Source organism: Gaeumannomyces tritici (genome assembly GCF_000145635.1).
Source record: "Gaeumannomyces tritici R3-111a-1 unplaced genomic scaffold supercont2.3, whole genome shotgun sequence".
Lineage (NCBI taxonomy): Eukaryota > Fungi > Ascomycota > Sordariomycetes > Magnaporthales > Magnaporthaceae > Gaeumannomyces > Gaeumannomyces tritici.
The window spans coordinates 5,925,066-5,941,920 of record NW_008804547.1 but is presented as its reverse complement, the minus strand read 5'-3'; the positions used below and the strand labels follow the sequence as shown (position 1 = coordinate 5,941,920).

At 58.0% G+C, this 16,855-nt stretch overlaps 4 protein-coding genes across 4 annotated transcripts; 2 read left to right on the top strand and 2 right to left on the bottom strand.

Moving 5' to 3' along the window:
- Window positions 1–77: 77 nt before the first annotated feature.
- Window positions 78–2,859, bottom strand: GGTG_07102 (histone acetyltransferase type B subunit 2). Its single transcript, XM_009224926.1, has 6 exons — window positions 2,218–2,859; window positions 2,101–2,151; window positions 1,982–2,033; window positions 1,404–1,922; window positions 841–1,326; window positions 78–777 (listed from the first exon to the last, which is right to left on the bottom strand). The coding sequence occupies exons 1-6, from the start codon at window positions 2,246–2,248 to the stop codon at window positions 603–605; spliced, it is 1,314 nt and encodes a 437-aa protein (XP_009223190.1). The 5' UTR covers window positions 2,249–2,859; the 3' UTR covers window positions 78–602.
- A 266-nt stretch (window positions 2,860–3,125) lies between these two features.
- On the top strand, window positions 3,126–8,575 carry GGTG_07101 (5'-3' exoribonuclease 1). Its single transcript, XM_009224925.1, has one exon. The coding sequence runs from the start codon at window positions 3,564–3,566 to the stop codon at window positions 7,920–7,922; it is 4,359 nt and encodes a 1,452-aa protein (XP_009223189.1). The 5' UTR covers window positions 3,126–3,563; the 3' UTR covers window positions 7,923–8,575.
- On the bottom strand, window positions 8,116–11,387 carry GGTG_07100 (hypothetical protein). The gene has a single exon (XM_009224924.1). The coding sequence runs from the start codon at window positions 11,133–11,135 to the stop codon at window positions 8,619–8,621; it is 2,517 nt and encodes an 838-aa protein (XP_009223188.1). The 5' UTR covers window positions 11,136–11,387; the 3' UTR covers window positions 8,116–8,618.
- Window positions 11,388–12,090: 703 nt separating this feature from the next.
- GGTG_07099 (Ulp1 protease) lies at window positions 12,091–16,615 on the top strand. Its single transcript, XM_009224923.1, has 4 exons — window positions 12,091–12,518; window positions 12,594–12,703; window positions 12,765–12,832; window positions 12,899–16,615. Exons 3-4 carry the CDS (start codon window positions 12,803–12,805, stop codon window positions 15,830–15,832), a joined length of 2,964 nt encoding a protein of 987 aa, XP_009223187.1. The 5' UTR covers window positions 12,091–12,518; window positions 12,594–12,703; window positions 12,765–12,802; the 3' UTR covers window positions 15,833–16,615.
- The last annotated feature ends 240 nt before the right edge of the window (window positions 16,616–16,855 follow it).

The window sequence follows — 16,855 nt, the reverse complement described above, 5'->3', positions numbered from 1 at the left end:
CAAGTTTCTAGGCGTCCTGCCCTAACCCAAGTATTCGCAATCTGGCACTCGCTCCTAGTCCGCCGCACGGATAGCATGCCCGGACCATAATATCATATATCGCAAGACTATGGCTGTCTCAAAATCATCGTTACAATAACTACATAGGGAGGTACATAGGAGGTAGCTAGCAGTTAACTCGATACCCAGACACCCAGCAAAACAGTCTGCATATCTTGGCTGGGTTAGTCGTGTTTCCCGGACGATCCAACCTTTCCTGGCACCATGCTCCCACGTTTGTGCAAATCTCTTTGGCCAATACATGTCAGTCCAGAGAAACAACAATAACTGCCCATTGCTTACCCTGACGATTGGTAGACCGAGATCAATGGACACGTGCATACTGCCTTCCCAACCAAAGCGCCGCCTCAAGCCAACTATCCGCGTTGTGCCACATTATTTATCATTACAACTGGAGATATGAGAGCTCCTCCCGAAGATAAGATTAGGCAGTGCTGCTTCTGTCCGACTTTGGGACCTGTACCAACTTGGGAACTGGCGAGTCAAAAGTTGTGGGACCAGTCGATTCGGTCGACATTGCGACTGCGGAGTTTGACCACCCCCTAAGGGCCCAACTCATCTACAGGCAAGTCACCATCGTCGCGCCTAACGATCGAATCGGCAACCTTCCAAACTTGCAAGAGGTTGTCCTCGGCCGCGCTGCAAACCATCCACGGCTCGTTGGGGTTCCAGCTGAAGTCGGCAAGGTGGTTGGTGTGCCCACCATGCATGAACAGCCTGTTATCTCAAAGTCAGCATAAATGACGAAAACATGGGGTAGGTGACATCTAGGGAACTCACAGCTCAGGGGGTCCATCCTCGGCGTCGTCGGGCTGCTGCTCCTCGCCAGCGCGGCTGAGGTCCCAGAAGAGAACGCGCCTGTCGTATGAACCGCTGCCAAGGACACCAGCCTCGTGTGGGTGCCAGGAAACCGAGGTAACGGCATCCCTGTGGCTCTCTAGCGTATGGATCTTGTCCTTGACATTTCGGAGATCCCAGATTCCGATGGTCTTGTCACCCGAAGCAGTCGCAACGAGGAACTCGGACGAAGGCGAGAAGTCAAGGGCGTTGATGGCATCGCTGTGACCACCGCGCGCAACTAGCGCGGCACTCTCGTTGGAGTTTGAGCGCGTGTCCAGGATTTGGAGTGTCAGGTCGTCCGAGACGGTGCCAATGAAGTGCTTGGCTATCGGGTGGTATTGCACATCGTTCACAATCTGGCTGTGGTGTGTGAATTTGCGCGAGGGCTTTAGGGCCTTGCCGTCCGCCTGGACATTCTTGAGATCCCTGGCGAGTGGCGTATCGGTGAGCAAAGGGGGCTCAAAAGAGAGCGACGCTCTAGCTGGGGCAAATCGACAACCTACCAAAGCAAGACAGTGTGGTCATTGCTACCAGAAACAAGGCAGCCCTCCTCGTGAGGACTCCAGTTCAGGCCGTATCCCTCTGCTTTGTGGCCCTCCAGCCTGAACTGGGGGCTGACCGTTTTGTCCTTAGGGGTGAGCGAATGCTTGGTCCTATCGAAGACGAGAATGGTGCCGTTGATGCAGGCGGTGGCGATGATGTCTGGGTTCTGTGGTTGGTAACGGGCTCTGTTGACCTCGCCTTCGTGGTTGATCTTTTGGGTGATGTTCCATTTTATCGCGGCCGCCTCGCTGCCCTTGCCGCCCCCATAGCCGCCAATCTCGCCGCGGTCCTCGTCGTAATCGTCGGGATTGGGGTCGATCGATTTGGGAATCTCCACCTCGGCAATCTGGAGATACTCGTCGGCGCTCTCTGACGTGTGCGTTCCCAGCAGCACGCGGTGGACACGGTAATTCTTGCCTTCGGGCTCCTTCACGTCAGGCAGCCACTGGACAGTAAGGGTCGGCCAGGCGAGCGCGGTACTGTGGGATGGGTGTCAGCTGGACGTGAGATCTCACTCAGTGGTGACAAGGCACCTTACCTGAGGATCATGTCATAGAGGAAGGGGCTGTTCTTCTTCCATGTCTTGTACTCTGAGGCGCAAGGAGGGGTTAGCTTCAGCCGTGGATGGGAAGGAGACCCATGCATCTCGCGCCATACCCTCGTTGATGAGCCTGTGCTCCTGATCGTGGTCTTCCTCCATCTCCACATCTGGGTGGTTGTGTTAGCAATCGAACCTCGAGCGAGTTGCGCCATCGCGGGAGGCGGCCATCTCACCATCGACATCCATCGGCTGGGGCGGCGCCATGGCGGAGATGAAATCCGCAGTCCAGGTTGAAGTAAAACGATGTGCTAGCAGATTTGCAAGGGGTTTTCGAGGGTTTGGGCGCAGTGGCCCTGGCGAATGTGGTGTGGCAGACGGGGGGAGGGGAAACAGAAGCCAAAGCCGAGGGAGGTGAAGCTTCAATTGATCTCGTCGCGGAATTGCGAGCTCTAGCTGACGCGCCGGCTGGAGCTGCTGCGTGTGAGCGAACGCGTTAAGTGATTAGGCGGCCTCGGGCGGCAGAAATTGAGCTGTATTCTACATGGTCCGTGCACTTCCCGTCGACTGCCCCCATGGGCTTGGATGGAGGGCCTCCCGCACGAACCAACACAAGCTCTCGGGATCGAGCAACATAGGAAGGCCTCTTCCCGCCGCTGTCCCCCACTTAGACCATGCGCCAGGGCTGCAATCTGTATGTACCATGCCGAGCGGCGGGATCTGCCAGGGGAAATACCGGACGGGGTATAAATAGGGAAACATCACCGGCTGTATTTGTTACGAAAGCACGTGCCCCGAGTCCAAGCCTGCACCCGGAATTAACTTGATAGTCAGGCTGGTTAGATAAGTCAGAAGTACAGAAGAGAGGGCAAGACACAGGAAACAGCATTGGAGCGGAGGGTAGATTCGGAGTATGTAGGAACCCAGGCCAGTTCCAATTATCAAGTCTGCTTCCATGCGCCATCGCTGCCCGTTCGCATGTTGGGCTCTCATGACTCGGTGTGACTCGTCGCTGACGCCCCCAGCGTACGCAACACAACCGCAATCCCGCCTCGGCCCCACTATCCCCAGCTGCCCCAGCAAGGCGGCGCTAGGTCTGACAGCCCATCCGTCTCGCCCGATGTTGCGACCACGCTGCCTTTCCTTTGAAAAGCTCCCTAATCGTCTTTTGACGCCGACTAGAGATCTCCAATCCGCCAAGGATCCTGCGCTGGTCTCTCCCTAAACACACGGCGCGTTGTTGCTTTGTTGCTCGCTCGACTATTTCTTTGTTTCGTTTTTTTCCCGCGGCCTGGTAGCGTTCGTCGTCGCCTCATTTTAGCCTGTGCCTGAAGTCAATCCAGCCACAGACGCCGTCAGGCCTCGCGCTGGAACTCACGCCGGACTTTTGACAGCCGACAACCGCTGGACGGGTTTGCCTAGCAAGCAGCATCGTTAGGCGCGCATGGCGAGGACATGAGAGGAGTATTTTGACCTCTCCATCCTCCCTTACGCTTCATCCCCGCACTCCCCCCGCGCCCGCAGTGCGCATCCCGCCCACTGCTACCATTAGCCGATCGCGACAGCAACAAGCCCCGCCAAGATGGGTGTTCCCAAGTTCTTCAGGTGGCTCTCGGAGCGCTACCCGGCCATCTCGCAGCTGATCGCCGAGAACCGCATACCCGAGTTCGATTGCCTGTACCTGGACATGAACGGCATCATCCATAACTGCACCCACAAGGACACCCACGACACGTCCTTCCGGCTCAGCGAGGAGGAGATGTTCATCCGCATCTTCAACTACATAGAGCACCTCTTCGGCAAGATCAAGCCCAAACAGCTCTTCTTCATGGCCATCGACGGCGTCGCCCCGCGCGCCAAGATGAACCAGCAGCGCGCCCGTCGCTTCCGCACCGCCCTCGACGCCGAGCAGGCCCGCGACAAGGCCATAAGCGAGGGGAAGGAGCTTCCTAAGGAGGAGCCCTTCGACAGCAACTGCATTACTCCCGGCACCGCCTTCATGGCCAAGCTTTCGGAGCAGCTCAAGTACTTTGTCAACAAAAAGGTCAGCGAGGACAAGGAGTGGCAGGGCTGCGAGATCGTCCTGTCCGGCCACGAGGTCCCTGGCGAGGGTGAGCACAAGATCATGGAATACATCCGCAACGCCAAGGCCCAACCCGACTACAACGACAATGTCCGCCACTGTCTGTACGGCCTCGATGCCGACCTCATCATGTTGGGTCTGCTGAGCCACGACCCCCACTTCTGCCTTCTGCGTGAGGAGGTCACTTTCGGCCGCCAGTCGCAGGCCAAATCCAAGGAGTTGGAGCACCAGAACTTTTATCTGTTGCATCTCTGCATTGTGCGCGAGTACCTCGAGCTTGAGTTCCAGGAACTCAAGAAGGAGGGCGCAATGTCGTTCCCCTTCGACATGGAGAGGGTCATTGATGATTTTATTCTTATGGCCTTCTTCGTCGGCAACGACTTCTTGCCCAACCTGCCACATTTGCACATCAACGAGGGCGCGCTGGCCCTCATGTTCAAACTGTACAAGCAGATTCTGCCCAAATGCGACGGCTACATCAACGAGGGCGGCACGGTCAATCTCCACAGGCTGGGCCTGCTGCTCGAGGGTCTGAGCGAGGCCGAGCACCGCTTCTTTGACGTGGACATGCAGAATGAAAACTGGTACCGCGCCAAACAGCAGATGGACAACCCCGAAACGGCCATGGCCAAGTCCCGCCCGAAAGGCCAGCTCCAGGTGACGACATCGCAAAAGAACATCTGGAAGCACAGCCTGCGCCCCTTTATCAACAAGAGGGCTACCAAGACATTAAATCTGGGCAGTGGCCTCAACGCGGCAGACCGGAAGTTCGCCCAGGAAGTAGCGGACAGTTTCCGCCTCAAGTGGGAGAGCCCGGCCGACGAGGAGGGCAACCGCAGCCTGGTGATAACGCTACCACAATCGCCAGAGGCCAGCGATGATGATGGCTTCGAGGAGGAGGGTAACGCGGCCGCGCACCGTGAGATGCTCAAGTACGACCGGGCCGCAGTTGTCGACACGTCTCCTGAGGAGGCCAAGGAGGCCATGGAGCGCCTGTACCAACAAAAGTTCCAGGAGTGGAAAGACAAGTATTATTCCGAGAAGTTCGAAGAGTGGTCGACGCCAGAGCTCAAGGAAGAAGGTCTGAGGCAGCTCTGCGAGAACTACGTTCAGGGTCTGCAGTGGGTTCTTTACTACTACTACCGCGGCATCCGCTCGTGGCCGTGGTTCTACAAATACCACTACTCACCTATGATCTCGGACGTCATGAAGGGCCTGAACGCCGACATGAACTTCAAGCTTGGGCAGCCGTTCAGGCCGTTTGAGCAGCTCATGGGCGTTCTGCCCGATCGGAGTAAGAAGATCGTCCCGACGGTGTACTGGCCGCTCATGACACAAGCCGACTCCCCTATCATCGACTTCTATCCGCGAGACTTTGTGCTCGACATGAACGGCAAGAAGCAGGATTGGGAAGCCGTTGTCAAGATCCCCTTCATTGACGAGCGCCGGTTACTCGACGCCATGGCCACCAAGAACGACCTCCTCGCCGACGACGAAAAGGCGCGCAACGGCTTCGGCGTGGCCCTCAAGTTCACATACTCCCCGGATCTAGATTTCGTGTACCCCTCGTCGTTTCCAGGCATTTTCCCAGATCTTCCTCACTGCCGATGCGTCATAAACATCTTCGAGCTCCCCCCAACGGAAGGCCTGGACTTCCTCCACGGCCTAACGGACGGTGCGTTCCTGAACAAGTCGGCACTGGCCGGCTTCCCCAGTCTTGCCACGCTGCCCTACTCGGCGACACTGGGTTTCCATGGCGTCAACGTCTTCCAGCAGGAAAGCCGCAACGAAAGCATGGTAGTCACCCTGTCGGGCACGGAGGCGAAGACAGCCGTGACCTCGGCCAAGATGAAGCTTGGACAGCGCTGCCATGTCGGCTACCCATTCCTGCAAGAGGCAATGGTTGTTCGGGTCTCGGATGAGCTCTTTGACTACGTTCTCGACGCCAACGGGCAGGTCATCCAGACGCCGCACCACGCCAAGGAGATTGAATACTTTCACTCCAAGTCCCGGCGCATAGAGGAGTTCTACAGCAAGCGTCTGGGTATTCTAATCAGCAGCGTCGAGTCCATGGTGCACGTACACATGCTCAAGGGCCTGATCAAGACGGACGAGGGTGCCACCATCAAGGAGTACGGCGAGGTGCCTGGCATGGAGACGGACTACGCACCACAGGTGGTTGTGGACGAGGTTGTTCACGAGGACCAGCGCTTCGTCGAGAAGGATGCTCTCCCGATCGAAGAAGAGTTCCCACTAGGCTCTCACGCCTTTTTCCTAGGCGAGTACGCATTTGGACGTCCGCTCGAGGTGATTGGCCACAACGACAATCGACTGGAAATCCGAGTGGCCAAGCTTAAGAAGGAGGAGCCCGAGTTCACCAGGAAAGTCATCTTTGATGCCGAGCGCAACAACAGATACATGCCTTCCTACGCCGTCGCCAAAACCCTGGACCTGCACCCGCTCGTCCTCAGCAAGATCACAGCCTCCTTTTTCATCTACACCATGGGCGGCAGCATCAAGGTCAATCTGGGACTCAACCTCAAGTTTGAGGGAAAGAAGATGAAGGTGCTTGGTTACTCACGCAAATCCCAGTCCGGGTGGGAGTTCAGTCCGCTGGCTATTGGACTGTTGGCCCAGTACATGACGAATTTCCCAGACCTCTTTGTCGCGCTCAAGTCACGGCCCAACGGCAACGACCTCCAAGACACGGATCTCTGGAAGGACGAGACGACGGCCAGGGCGCGCGTCAAGGAGATCGGCGCCTGGCTCAAGTCGATCAACACCAACAAGTTTGAGAAGGTTCCCCTCGACGCCGAGCAGCTTGACTCGGAGGTAGTCATGAACTTGACGCAGTCGGCGGACTCACTCAAGCTGCACGAGACGCCTTTTGAGGGCAGGGCGCTCAAGGGCACGCCCCGGAGCGCCCTCCTCAAGCCGGACGAGGCGGAGCAGCGGCTAGGCAACCAGGACTTTGCATTGGGTGACCGTGTTGTGTACGCATCGTCGTCGGGCAAGGTCCCCATCGCCATGCGTGGCACCGTGGTGGGCATAAGCCGAACTCCGACGGCCAAACTGTTGGACGTTGTCTTCGACGTGACCTTCATGAGCGGCGGTACCCTCGGCGAACGCTGCCCACCATTCAGAGGCCAGACGGTGGCGGCCACCACGGTGCTCAACCTGACGCGCCGCCAAGTCGTCACGGGTTCCAAGGCCACGCTGGCACGTAATGCGCTGGCGCCGTCCGTCACGACCCTTACTGGGGGTGGTGCGGCCAACGGCGCCAATGGGATGCGCCAGATGCGCGACGCGGCTACGCCACCGCCCCTGCGAGGGGGCTGGCGTGGCGCCCTCAACGGGAACAGTGGTGGACGCGGCAGGGGTGGCGGGCACGACCCTAACGGAACGCCTGGTCCCCGTGGCGGTCCGAACCTGCAGCACAGCACCATGGTGTACAGACCCGGCGGAGGGAACCAACAGCCGCAGTTTGGCTCAGCGCCGCATCAACGTGGAGGGGGAAGCAGGGGCGGGCGTGGCGGGCGCGGTGGTCTCGGATACAGCGGGAGCGACAACGCAGCGAGCAGCGGCACCAACGGACACCAGACCGATAGGGCAGAGCAATCTCCTGCTGCTCCAACACAGTCTTACAACAATGTCCCGCCGCCGGCCAGCCTAGACGCACCCTCGAGCCGCGGTCGTGGCCGTGGTCGTGGCGACCGTGGCGGCCGTGGCGGCCGTGGACGAGGCAGCCCCAGAGGTGGAGGTGGAGGCGGAGGCGGAGACGGCCAGCGCGGTCGTGGTGGCCGCGGAGGTGGCTCTGGCGGGCAGGGCCAGGCCCAGCAGCCTGCGGCACAATCCTAAGGGACTTTTTTGTGCTCAGGGCCTTGGTTGCAGTCAACCCGGGTCATACCGTCAGTACCCGTGTGCTTCCTAACCCCCCTTCCGGCCCGGCCCGGCCCAAGGTCTCTGTATACCACTGGAGTGGCGTGGAGTACCATCTTTCCTTTCTGGCCGGGTGTCATCACGGATCTTTTTCATGCATCTCGGGTCTGGTTTCGCCGCCCCTGCCCATTTACCTCATAGAGAGTGTATCACCCATGTGTTGCTCGATTTGTTAGATGGGGAGTTTAGGGGGATACGATACCCAGGATGATGTAAAACAAAAAGCTATATGAGAGGCGTCTCGGGTGGAGGGCTGCTCTTTTATCTGGCCGAAACTTGGACTCATGGATGGCAAGTTCCTACCTAGATGGACGGATGGGGGAGTTTGCTTAAACAACACACTTGGAAGACGAGAAAAAAAGGGTTATTGTTTGCCTGCAGTTTTTGTCTTGCTCTGCAAAACCACCAGTAATGTAATCGCAACCTGCATGTCTATCATGGCCCCCAAAAACGCCGGTATCCATGCCCGCGAGGCAGAGGGGTGAGAAAAAAATAGAAAAAACAGACAGATAAGCCTAAAAGGACGAGAAAAAAAAAAGAAGAAACAAAGGATTTGTGGGTGGAAAAGAAAATTGAAACAGGAAGCCAAATTATATAAGACGCCATCACACCACGTCAATCCATCAGGTGCGGCAACCGGCCATTCCGGGACAGGACGGTGCGCACGCCAGGGCCAGGGCCCAGGCCCGAGGCCTCGTAGCCGCTGACGGCCCCCCCGGCGCCGGTGGCAGGGCTAGTGCCGCGGCTATTGGAGGTGAGCGGGGTGGAAGCGGCGGCGGCGGCGGCGGAGCGGACGGCGACGCCGTTGCCGCGGGGGCTCATGACGGCGAGGCGGGGGCTGTGCGGGGCGGTGCTCTGGGCGCGCGTCTCGCGGCGGCCGGCGCGCAGGGAGCGGAGCTCGTCCTTTGCGCGCTCGAGCTCGCGCTCGCGGTCGGCCAGGAGCGCGGCCAGCTCGCGGCGGCGGCGCTCCTGCTCGGCGTGGGCGCCCGCGGCCTGGATGCGGTGAATCTCGACGGCGTTGTCCGACGCCTTGCGCTCGAGCTCGATCGCCTGCACCGACAGGCGCTTGTTTTCCTTGTCGACCTCGATGGCGTGCTTGCTGGCCGTCTGGTACGCCTCTTGCGCGTATTCGAGGTCCGCGCCCTGCACCTCGAGCCGCTTCTCCAGCTCATCCTGCCGCGCCTCCGACTGGAGCTGCTGCTGCGCCATCTTGCCGACGCGGGATTCGGGGCCGGCCTCGCCCGCCGCCGCCGCCGCCCAGTCGGCGAGCCGCTGCTGCAGCGCTGTGTTTTCCTTCTTCAATGACGCTTGTGCCGCTTTCGCTGCCGATATCTCGCCTTTCAGCTTGCCATCTTTGGAGACCGCGCTATCTCGCTCCTTTTCAAACGCGGCCCTGTCCTGGAGTGCAGCGTTGAACCTGTTGTACATGCCTCGCAGTGACTTGTTTACCGAGTCCCTCTGCTCCCCTACGCTGGTAAGTTGCTTCTTTAGGGCCTGGGCGAGCTCATCCTTCTCGGCCAGCTGCTTCTCCAGATCCGATATCCTGATTGCCATCGCATCGAGATGGTCTACCGGTACCGCAAACTTGGGTGCGCTGGATTTCGGCAGTTGGGCCAGGAGCGCCTCGGCAGCCGAGCTGAGCTGCGGCTGCGTGCGAGACGACTCGAGATTCGATGGCGGATAGGCCTTCACGCGCTTATTGTCGTCCCTCTCATCATCGGCATCATCCAGCTGCCGCTTCTTGCTGGCAGAGCGAGACGGTGCTCGTGGTGGCTCCAGGTCACCTGTATTCTCTGAGCTGGAGTAGACTTCGAACACAGTCTCGGGGAGCGTGTACGGCTCCCATTCCCACTCGTAGTTGGGATTTTTGATCAGATTCGCGAACTCGGTGGCAATTAGATCGGGCCGGCCGCGGTCACCCAGATGTGGTGGGTTCAGCACGAGCTCCCAGGCCTTGGAAACGGCAATCAGAAGCGCATTCTTTCGCTCCTGAGCCTCTAGTGTTGTCGGGATGATCATGTTGAGGTGATCGACGGTATAGCTTGCCGCCAGCGTCAGGACTGTGGGTCGGGTGTCTGCTGGCACGACGCCCCTGGCTACGGAAAGGCCCCTGGCAGACTCGTCGTAGTTGACGATGACTTTGACACCTGCTGGATAGAGAGCCGGGTCTTGATCTGTAGTCGCCAGGATCACCCTGAGCCTGTCGGACGCGGCATTATCGGGCTTCGGTGCATCTTCCAACCGGTGATACCTAAAGTTCTTAGCATCCAGAATGGCTTCAAGGAAGTCACACGCCCGGCCGCGGCGCACGAGGATGAGGGCCTGCAGCTCTTCATCTCGGAGCGCATGGAGGAGCTCGTATACAAAGACCATCTTGGTGCAGCTATCTAGGGCGTGCTTCATCATGACTTCGCGCGACACACCAGCGGAGTTGTCGTCGAAGGCAGGCAGGTCGCAGATGTCCAGAAGCTGCGAGAGCACTTGGTCAATCTTTGCTACTAGAGTGTCTTCGGGTATTGCGGAGCAGCTTCGGAAGACATTGTTGAACTCCACCACTGCTGGTTTGCCTGCGACGACAACCTTCCGGTATTTTTGCCGCATGTTAGCTGCCAGCGGCAGGGTGACGACGTGCTCGGTCACCCTCGCGGTGCCCGGCTGCTCCTCGGGTAAAGGCGAGTACTCCAAAGAGCTACTGATGATTGGAAGCACCGAGGCCGCATCGAGGATGGGGATCTCGGCCGTGGTAGGCGCCATCAGGTCTGAGGGCGCGATGGTGGCGGGTGGATTACTGACCAGAGACTCGGTCATCGTCTCGGTCATAGTCTCCGCCATGGCCTCGGCCTGGAAGCTGGCGGACAAGGCCCTCCTCATTATCTCGGCGGAGGAGAGCCCCTCATCGCCACCGTTGCTGCCCGGCGTGATCACCACAGGCGGCTGCGCACCGTTGCTCGGTGGCTGCGTCTGCCAGGTCATGACATGCCCTGACATGGAGGGAGGCGGCGGCATGGAGGGCAGGACATCAGACGGTGATCCAAGGGGCTGAGATGACGCAGCTCCCTCTGCGAAGGCCGTGGGATTTAGTTGTTGCTGCTCGGCTGGCGAGAGCGGTGTTTGGCGGGCCGAGCCTTCCATGACCAAGGATGAGCAGGGTGTGGTCTCGTGGTGGTCTCGTGATTGGCTGCTGCGCCAAGGTGTCTGGTTGACTTGCGACTTGTGACTTGTGACTTGCTCAGGCGGCCGCGCAGTTAGGCCGGTGGATTGGAGAGACCAGGGGTCTGAGCGCGTCCATCACAGACCAAGCTGCAGCGACTGCTTATGTGCGTGCCGAGGGCAGACTGCAAGGGCGAGTCTCTAGATGGGACACAGCAGCCTGGTCAAAGTGTGTTATTCAGCGTAATCGAGCGCTGCGGGTGAGCTTCTCGCTGCAAGTGAGCCGGCGGGTGGGTCGAATGAGGCTTGAGGTCTCTGCTGTCGCACAGCGCCCCCAGCCACACCACAAAGAGAGGCAGCTCCGCTCCCTTTGTCGGAGTTTGACTGGTCACGTGCGGCTTGTTCCGCGTGGATTCAAGGTTTCGCCGAGCGAGCGAGCAGACGAAGCGTTCAAAGGGCCTGACCCAAGTCTCTAGTTAGATGCCACGAGTTACGGAAATGCTGACGGAAATTATAAGCTTCTCTGGCTGAAGAAGGCCAGCATGGCGCCAAAACAAAGTGGGTTGCTATTCAGAGAAAGGCCTCCCTTCCTATTCAAGAAAGTGGTTCCTATCGAGGGGAAAAAAAGCTAATGGGCTCCTCCATTGCGGTCGCGCAGTTTCTACATATTGCAGTGTTTGCGTGGAAAACACGCACAACGAAATCAGCTTCCCAAATCGTCCCGTCTCGTGTGATGAATGAGGCCTCAAAGTTCTCTGGCAAATGATTGATCGCCTCAGTTTAAACTGAAGGTTTTCTGTGCTGGTGGGTCCTCCCGTTCAGGTGGACGCCCTGCCACCAAAATGGAAACTTCCGTGGCGGGACAGCTGCATCCCTGCAAACGGAGTCTGAAGTCAGGCGGGTCCATTGGCTGCACTTTCCCGTCGAGGAAAAAAAACGGCCCTGTTCCCTGAGCAAACCTACAGGTCACGTCTGTCGCTCCAACTCCGATGCATGCACGGCTGTTGTATTCAGACAAATTCTGGCCCCGCGCACTTCAGCTGTCCGCCTACCCAACCCGCCGACAGCTCTCGAGTCGGGACGGGCACAACGAGCGCGTGTGGAAATCCCGACCTTCCTACGAGCCGCATACAAGCACCCATTGTCTCGCCGCGTCAGTCGATCCTTCACGCCCGCCCCGTCGGTCACGCCCCGCACCTAAAACCGCCTTCGAGATTCACCGATTCGAAGCCTCGAGCTGCACGAGCCTTTCTCACCCACCTGTCAGGTCCGCTTCACCCTTCGCCGACATCAAGGGAGCGGGCAAACAACGAAACACACAGCTGCATGCGAACCGGCCTACCCATCTGGGACATTGATACTATGGTTGGTCCTGTCGCACGGAACCGCCCGGCCGCCTTCGTTACAATCAGCACGCGACTAAACGACAGCGGAGGATAGGAGGATAGCACCTTTCGGGTTGTTGGTCTCTAGCACATTTCGGAGGATCGCCACCGAAGTCCAGACCACCTGCCTACTCTCCCGAGCCTGTCGCCAAACCGCATCGCACCGTACGCTTCTAGACTCTGGATATTTGGAACAGAACATTGCTCACCACAGCGTCCTTTACAGAACACCGACGAGACACTCTCGAGTGCTGGGCAGATAAGATGGATAGCATGAGGAGGTTCGGAAAAGCCGTACGTGGTAGCCTTTCCGCCAGAGAGCGCCGCCGGAAATCTTCATGCCATGCTGACTGTTGGTAGATGTTCCCAGGTGCTTTCGCGCCCAAGGACACGATGAACAAGAAGACTCCGACAACCCCTCGGCCCATCGATGCTCAATTAGACGAGATACAGAAACCCCAGGCCAGGGGCGGAGACCAGTACTCAAGCCTCCAGTTCGTTCCCATATCTCAGGCAGGCGGCAGAGCATCCCTCGATAGCAACACAGAGCGCGACGGCTCTGCGACTCCTAGGAGGTCATCACAGTCGACTGTGGCGGCTGCGGCTATACGTGAATTACGGAGGGTTGATAAAAAATTCGGGGCCGCGGGCAAAAGCAGGCCGCGAAGGACACCCGTCCTGCCTCAACAGTCATCCCATGCACCGAGATCATCACCCAAGCACCTGACAACCACTGCACGTAACCCTCGCGCAGTCGAAGAAATTGAAGACGATGACGACGTCGTGCTGCTCAGCGAGCAACCACCAAGCCAGGAACCCAGCCACGGCGCTGCCCGCAACTCTAAACAGGTCGATCTTACGAAAGAAGACAAAGCCCCTCGCCAGGAACTGGTAATTCACATCCCAGCCGACCACCTCCCACCCAACCGCCTGAATCGGAAACGAGCCAAAGCAGATAGCCCCGACGAGCTCAACGATGACGACTATCGGCCGGAATCGCAAACCAAGAGACAAAGGGGAGCACTCCCTGCGGCTCCACGAGCTGGGAAGAGCTCAAGTCTGTCAAGAAAAGGGGACATCGGGTCGAAATTTGCTCTCCCGCGAGGGACCAGCAAGGGCATAAGCACGAGCGATCGTGAGGTGTCCCAGTTTCGCCTCATGGCCGCCGTCTGCCCCCCGCGTTTTATATGCGACAATGCCCTGGTCCTAGGACCTCGCCAAAGCGGCCTGGGAGTACTCGACCCAACACAATATAGAAACCTGGATGCCCCCATGGATAGTCAAGGAAAACAGCCCCCTCGGTACGAGTGGCTCCAGGTATCCCCGGCGACAACGAACCGAATCTTCCACAGCCCGTGCTGCCAACATGTCACAATCGATGGTTCCATGGTCAAAGATTCTGGTGGCAAGCTATACCTCAAGTTCTCGAGCCCGCAAGACGGGCGCAATTTCGTGGCTTGGGCCGAACAACATATGGGGGCCAAGGCGAAGTCCCACATTCAGGAGACTCCAAATGCCGAAAAGAAGTTCGACAAGGCACGAGATGAAGTCGGAAAACATGCCGAAGCTCGGCGGAGCAGAGAGCAACCAACGCATATCTCCAAGGCCGACGATCTGAAGTCTCGCATTGTCGATGGAGTTCTGACGGAAATTAACCGCAAGCGAGAGGGAGCGAATACGGGCACTCCTATATACGGCCCAGAGCTCGCTCAGCCTCCTAGTGCGAAGAAGAGACTACGAGAGGGTATGACCGACGACGCGGTGGCCACGGGAAACGACACCCACGTTCGAGAAGTCAAGCGGCCCAACATCGAGCGACACAACATCGAGCGGCGATCCACTCGTTCGGTTCCTGCGCCCAACGCGATTGTGGCCATCAACTCTGGGATGGAGTCGTCCCCACCTCCACTCTCTTGGACGTTGGAACATCACGGATGGGATAAGGAGTGGCGAATGCCCCTCACGTACCATCGAACAACAATCCACAAGGAAGACGTCGCGCGTCTTGACGACGGTGAATTCCTCAACGACAGCATCATCAGCTTCTATATCAATTATCTTCACAACAAGCTGAAGGAGACGGACAAGCATGCCGCCGCTCGCTTCTACTTCCACAACTCCTTCTTCTACGAGAGATTGAAGCCTGTCAAGGGCAAGGCTATCAACTATGACAATGTCAAGTCATGGACCTCCCGGGTCGACCTTTTCAAGTACGACTTTATCGTCGTTCCCGTTAACGAGAACAGCCACTGGTGGGTTGCGGTCATATGCAATCCGGGAAAGCTGGTCCCCGATGAACCAGCATCCGAAATCGAGGTTTGCATGACAAAGAGCGTGGTCGAATCGCGGGCTTGGGCTCGAGACGACTCGGAAGGCGCTGGAGAAAGCTCCCAAGACCCCCCGGAGGCCCCGAAGAAGTCCTCCAAAGACCGCTCCGTTCCGCCATCGTCATCTCCTTGTATGTCGCCTGTCACCACCAGTGTTAGGGAGCAAATGCGAAGCATGTCCTTGAGCCAGCAAGATGCAGCGACTCCTACCAAGGAGACCCTTATTTTTATCGACGACAAGCCTGATAATCAAGTCATAATCCCGGATGACGACGCTCCTGACCCTCCTCTTGTGGCCAGTGACATCCCGTGCCTGAACAAGAAAAGGAAGGAGTCGTCTCAGGTGAGAGAATCGCCTCAGGCCCAGCAGCCAACATTGCCCACGGGGAAGGAACCAAGAGTGATCACGCTCGACTCCCTTGGCTCCGCTCACTCGCCAGCGTGCACTCACCTGAAGCAGTACCTGTGCGAGGAGCTTCTGGACAAGAAGAAACAACAAGTCGTGATGCCTTCAACCTTTGGTCTCACTGCGAAGGCGATACCGCTGCAGAGCAACTACTGGGACTGCGGCGCCTATCTGCTCTCGTACATCGACTTCCTGATGAAGGACCCCGATGCCTCAATCAAGGCAATTCTGGAGAAGAGATCGCCCGGCTGGCGTGTCGATGCGTCCAAGATCAGGAGCGAGATACGAGACGTCATAATCAACGAGCACGCCACCTATCAGAAGAAAGAGGAGGCCACAGCGAAGGCAAAACAGGAGCAGAAGCGACTCAGGAAGGAGCGGGCAGCCGCCTCCTCTGTTGCGGGGAGTAGCCCGGCCCCGCCGATCTCTCAAGTAGTGCCCAGCAGCCCGCCCGAAGCTGCGACTCCATCGGCCAAGGCGACTGCTCTACTCGCAGATATCGTTAGGCCATCGATCGAACACAGCAATCCGTCGGTTGGGGGTATTGTGGCCACAAGCTAGCAGCGTGGTAGCCAAGCTCCTTTTCGCGATGTCACTGGGGGCCCTGACCAAAGTTCCCAGGGCAATTGGAAGAGCAAGCGGACTCCTCCATTGTTCCCAGGGATTGAGAAGGCAGATTCGTCTTCGTCACCCTTCCCAGAAACTCTATATCGCGAGTTCCCATTGAGCACATCACGCCATCCTCACGGGCATTCTTGCTCCCCACAGGCAGAGCGTGTGGACTTGACATCGCCCCTGAGGCGGAAAGTGTCAAGCAAGGGCCTAGCGAACAGGTGCTGAGCTAAACCAGATGGATAGTAACGTATGAATTTACGGTCTTTGGCTTTTAAATAGATGTTCATGTTGACAAGAGGGTGCAGGAAGGTGTCGGCAACGGAGCTTTTTTTCTTGTCTGCTTTTCCTCCTGGCTGTTACGGCGACAGCATTGCGTGGGCGTCTGGTTTTGGAGCGGATGGAGTCATACCTTTTCTCTATTGCCAATTTCATGCCCCCTTCAGCGCTCGTCTTTTCCTTTTGATTTCTTTTCCTTCTTGTTCCTGGTGCGATAATGGTGCATCTAAAGGGGTCCAAAGAGGGCCTTTTGAGCTCCTTGCTCCTCTTAGCGTCTCTTCCTGTTTGGCGAAGAACTCGGGCATATGCGGTGTTCGCGATCCTGCTCTCCTACCCCCAGAAGATACCATAATACGATGTATGAATACGACTAAACCTACTCCCATCACGAAGGTGGGAGTGTGCCTCTATCGCTGGGCCTTTGACTCTCTCGGCCAAGTACCCGAATGGCCACCGTTGTGACTACACATCCTACCAGTGTCTAAGCAATAAGCACGACCTGTGTGCAAGGTGTCTAGGTACTTTTGGCAGGACCTCGGGGTCATTTCTCACACATGGGAATGGCGTACTGTACAGAAATCGCCCTTGTTGTGGTGGCGGCCGCCAGCAAGTCCGCACACGGAACGGAAGGCGGGGCACTTCTCGCTCGTGAGCCGTCGACGGCGTGGGCGCGGGGCCCAACGCACGCCCAGC